The 4,537-nt window shown below is 36.5% G+C and overlaps 1 protein-coding gene across 3 annotated transcripts; it reads right to left on the reverse strand.

Annotated features, from left to right (window-relative positions):
- Positions 1-518: 518 nt before the first annotated feature.
- On the reverse strand, positions 519-4,266 carry LOC129889468 (uncharacterized). 3 transcript variants are annotated; one of them, XM_055964768.1, is made up of 6 exons: positions 4,179-4,266; positions 1,877-3,062; positions 1,732-1,782; positions 1,556-1,651; positions 1,192-1,356; positions 519-910 (listed from the first exon to the last, which is right to left on the reverse strand). In XM_055964768.1, exons 2-6 carry the CDS (start codon positions 3,038-3,040, stop codon positions 755-757), a joined length of 1,632 nt encoding a protein of 543 aa, XP_055820743.1. In that variant the 5' UTR covers positions 3,041-3,062; positions 4,179-4,266; the 3' UTR covers positions 519-754. The 3 variants fall into 3 exon arrangements, with proteins under 3 accessions (XP_055820743.1, XP_055820740.1, XP_055820742.1); XM_055964765.1 differs by having other exon boundaries at positions 1,556-1,654; positions 4,179-4,265; XM_055964767.1 differs by lacking the exon at positions 4,179-4,266 and adding an exon at positions 3,555-3,576 and having other exon boundaries at positions 1,556-1,654.
- Between the last annotated feature and the right edge of the window lie 271 nt (positions 4,267-4,537).

Genomic DNA, 4,537 nt, shown 5'->3' on the forward strand with positions numbered 1-4,537 from the left:
GAAGTTGTACGAGAGGCTGCGGACGTAGGATGTACCCGTTGAAATCAGTGGGAAAGTTATTTACACATTTAGCCAATACATTAGCTTTTTTTTTATTACTTTTTAAGTCCTCCGGGAGGTAGTTAAGCAAGTTGGCCAGCTCATCCTCTTTCGTTTTCCCTCTTCTTCCACTTTACGGCCGGCTAAAATTTTGATTAAAGGAGTTCAAAATCTGAAAAAGTAAACACACGAACTAATTGAAGGAGGTTCGACATCTACTAAATATAAATAAAAAAAAAATATTTTAACTATGTATAAATATTATAATTTTCTCCCGAAGGGAGTTTAGATGAATCCTCTAACCACAAGATGGCTCTGCCACTACTTCGAAGCACGCATTGGATTACTGCAGTGTGGCACAAAGGTGCCAATCCCAAGTCTGCTCGTATACCACTAGCTATATCCTGCATGGTCCCCCTCCCCCGACATGGTGGAGATTCCGTAGCATGTCAGTAGCTTACTTATATCCTTGTAATTCATTCTTAGAAAAACCTGAGCTTATTGCTTAAAATGTGAAATATTTACAAGTGAAAAAATGAAAAGTGAACCACAAAATGTACAAGAATCAAGGAAAAAGGAGAAAAATAAAATGCTAGAACAACCCACCCGGATGAAGTTGTACAGTAAGGAAACCATTCAGCTTCCCCATATCTGGAAATTTGGTGTCTACATTTATTTATTTTTTCGTCGGATTTGGTGTTTAAATTGTTCTGAACTAAGATGGTGCTGTTGTTAACTTTGATGAAGCAGCAGCTGATGCCTTGCAAATTGGGCACCAATTCTTGAGCTTTAACCATTGTTGTACACATTCCATGTGATAACCATGCTCGCATTCCAACTTTCCGATTTCATCTCCAACAACATACTCCTCCTGCAAAACATAAAGTAATTATGTGTGCTTAATGACTGAAAATACGCTGTCATCTAGATTATAGCATCTTAAAAGCTTAAGAAACAAAGTCAAGGATGGTAAGATCCAGGCTTATTAGGTCCAATTAAGCACACGCTTTCTGGCTACTGCATGTTTTCATAGAGTTGAACAGTGCAAAAAACATAAAGAAACCTAGCAAACCAACAATTGCCTAATCTCAGAGACGAGATGAAACATAAAGGATCGTCCACTTCAGTAAATATAAAACTAGGTAAATGTACCTGACAAATACTGCATTTGATCTCAGCTTCATCCCCATCACCTCCAAATGCCCCTAGTTCTGAGTGCATGCCTTGATAAATGCTTCTTTGAAGGCACTTTGATACTGCCTCCTCTGGCAGAGCTGTGCTAACAGTGCCCATCCTCTCTTCAAGAGCTAGTAATTCCTGTTAGCAAGCAATAAATCATGATCTGGAAGCTGTAGAATCATACTATACCGGGAGAAAAGCTATTCTTTTACCCCCATGGAATACTTTAACTTGAGAAGCTTTCAGCTAGAAAATGACTTTCTTAGAGTGTTGCTATAAGAATGAACACTTTTTTACTTACTCAGTACTCATAAAGTATCGAAACTGCAAAACATACCTCATAGGACATGCTATCTATATCCAGTCTCATGTCCCTATGCTGGTCATAGAAGTTAAGGCCGCTAAGCAACAAGTTCGTCTCCAATGCAAGCAGCTGCTGTAGACAGAAAACAATAGTTCCATTGATAAATTCAGACAGGACATTATCAGGCGGTCAGAAGTACTAAGATATACCTCATATGTTAACTCTTCATCTTGTTCGATTCTCTCAAGTGCCAATAATACCTGTAAAGTGAAGCAGTGAGCAAATCAAATATCTCAAACAAAAACCATGTAAGATCCAGTAAACAGAATAATCTAAGATTCGTCTGGTAAATACCTGAGTAACTCCATCCATGTTATATTGCTGTAAGGCTTGCTGGTTCATTAATCGGTTAATGCCTAGATCGGCGGAAGTAAAGGGCACTACACTGGGTAAATCATCAATATCATTTCCAGGAAAACTATAAGAACTAGAATCACTTGAAGAGCCATCCGTGAACAATTGACTTGACGACTGCAGATTGAGATCTGGCGTTTCAGGCCGATGTAAGCTTTGGACTAAGCCAGAGGACTCAGTTTGCAATGAATCCTGTACTGGACCCCTAAACCTAGAATTCACATTCATTGACCTACGGGTCTGAGCTGACACAGCATGATTATTTACACTATAATCCAAATTTCTGCTACTTCTCGACTCAGAGATGGAGATTTCACAAGTTTGACGAGTGGCATGCTTTTCTCTTAGTGATGCCTTGGTATTTTTCTTCCCTTTAACAGATGAACTGCTTTCACCTTCGGTGTTTCTCCTTTTTACCATGTCCCTTCTACTAAATCTTGATTCTGACGTTGAACAATTATGTGGGAGGACATCTGATATGGACTTACATTTTAAATTTCTCAGCCCGTATCCAGCCCCACTGCTACGAGGCTGCTTTTCAGAACCAATGGCTTTAGATTGTGAAGAAACAGAGGCATGCATTGGAGTATGTTCATTGAAAGAACCAGACTTATGACAAACTATTTTACGAGGTCTACTGCTGGATGTTCCACTAGAGTGGCCTGCTTCTGTCGATCTAGCTTTGCTTGATCTAGTATCTCTCGCTGCTGAATTAATGTTTAGTTGATACTCTGGCGAAGACTGAATCTGTTCTGTAACTTCTGGCACACCATCCAAAGAGCTAATTTCTGATTGATCATTTCCAACTTGATAGAAAGATTTTACGCGAGATTCCTCGCGTGCCTTGCTTACACTCAGCACTGAAGATGTTCTAGATGAACTCCCAACCACATCCTTCCCATTTAAAGCAATAAAAGTAGGCTTAAATGATCTAGGTTTCTCTTTAGTTCTAACACAGCTGCTCTTTGAATGGTTGAGCCGGCCACTGCATCCAATCCGCGAGCACAACTGAACATTTTCATCACTGTTATCAGCAGCATCCCTTAAACCTCTTCCGGGCATGACAAGCCCATTTATAGCTCTTTTTCCAGAATATACATCCATTAGTTACACTAACCACCAAATTCTGTCAAACCATATACAATATTTAGCATCAACAACGCCATATGTTTAAGAAGTTGAATGATAGAGAATGACTAATATCCTTTAGCATGCCAAGTCAGAACTTAAAAGCTGTTTTCCAAAACATACTATGACAATCTCCAAGGTTTCAAGAACAATGAACTCACATTCATTTTACATATGGTTTCTAGGAGATCAACTTCCAGAAATTTCAAGAATAATTGACTTGTAGATTTCCAATAGTTCATTGACAGTTAAAACTACCTGTACCTCATATAAACCATTAAAACTGACACGACAATTCTAATGAAGTTCATTGGCTTACCGTTGCAAGAATTATCAACAAATTTAGCAATTTGTAACTATATCTGTTGCATATAAACCCCAAAACAAAATTATTCATCTTTCAAAATGTCATATATTTTTAGAAGATGAACATATATTTTTTAAAAGAAAAGAAGCTAAACATAGATAACAGCATAAACAAGACAGTAACTGTTGAGCACAGCAGAATCCCCCAAAAAGCTGATCATAACAGAAACAAATTCTTTTTTTATAACGGATATCTGCTACCTCCCACCAAGGGTACCGCATATCTGTCTACCAAGTCATAACACAAAACAATCAAGACTACAAAAACTAAAGAAATGAAAAAAATAAAAAATTACCATGAGAGTTAATCATAATACTCAAAGGACATCAAAACAAAGAGCAAGGATGAAAACCCATATCAGGAAAATCAGTCAAAGATGATTGAGATTCTCCTCTACAATCAAAAACCTCCAAACCCATATCAACTTATCAAGAAAAAGATTAAATTACAGTTGACTAAGATTATTATTTAAAGTTCCAATATTTGTATTACTACTCCATATCAAGAACAGTTCAATAAAACATTATCAATCAAAAAAGTAACTTTCTTACTTTTGAGTTGTGCCATCTTCAAACCCATAACAAGAAAAGTAACTTATTCAATCAGTTGACAATAAAGAAGGAAATTAAAATCCTCTTATTTGAATTTTGCTTCTCACAGTTGACAAAATTATCTTGATAATCATCAATGAACAATCAAAACAATTAATAAACATAAAAATTGAAATATTTTTGATAATTCAAGTACCTTATTGTTGTTCTTCTTCTTCTTTACCCAAAAAGACCCAAAAAGGAAAAGTATTGTTCAAATAAAATGGTGGAAAGAAAAAAGACTTTTTATTTTAGAGAGATACGCGTAAAGTATGATTGAATAATAAGAAAATAAAATTCAGCCGTTGGATCAGCCAATTGGTTCAGGAAAGTCAAAGATCGACGGCTGTTTCTTCAACGATACAGGCGATACGTCATGTTCCAGTACAACTTAAACTATCTTTCCCAACTTTTATAAAGGGGCTGGTTAGTTACAAATTCCAACAAAAGGGAGAAAAATAATAGTCGGATATATAATTTATGTCTATTAATTAAAAAAATTAACAACAAATCTGC

Source organism: Solanum dulcamara, chromosome 5, assembly GCF_947179165.1.
Source record: "Solanum dulcamara chromosome 5, daSolDulc1.2, whole genome shotgun sequence".
NCBI classification, from domain to species: Eukaryota; Viridiplantae; Streptophyta; class Magnoliopsida; order Solanales; family Solanaceae; genus Solanum; species Solanum dulcamara.

Bases quoted from the DNA above. Each gene is read 5' to 3' on its own strand.
- LOC129889468 (XM_055964765.1), bottom strand. From the start codon at position 3,040: ATGGATGTATATTCTGGAAAAAGAGCTATAAATGGGCTTGTCATGCCC. The intron at 1,783-1,876 runs GTATTTACCAGA...TTCACTTTACAG, and splicing joins ACATGGATGGAGTTACTCAG to GTATTATTGGCACTTGAGAG. The intron at 1,655-1,731 runs GTATATCTTAGT...TTCTGTCTACAG, and splicing joins ATGAAGAGTTAACATATGAG to CAGCTGCTTGCATTGGAGAC.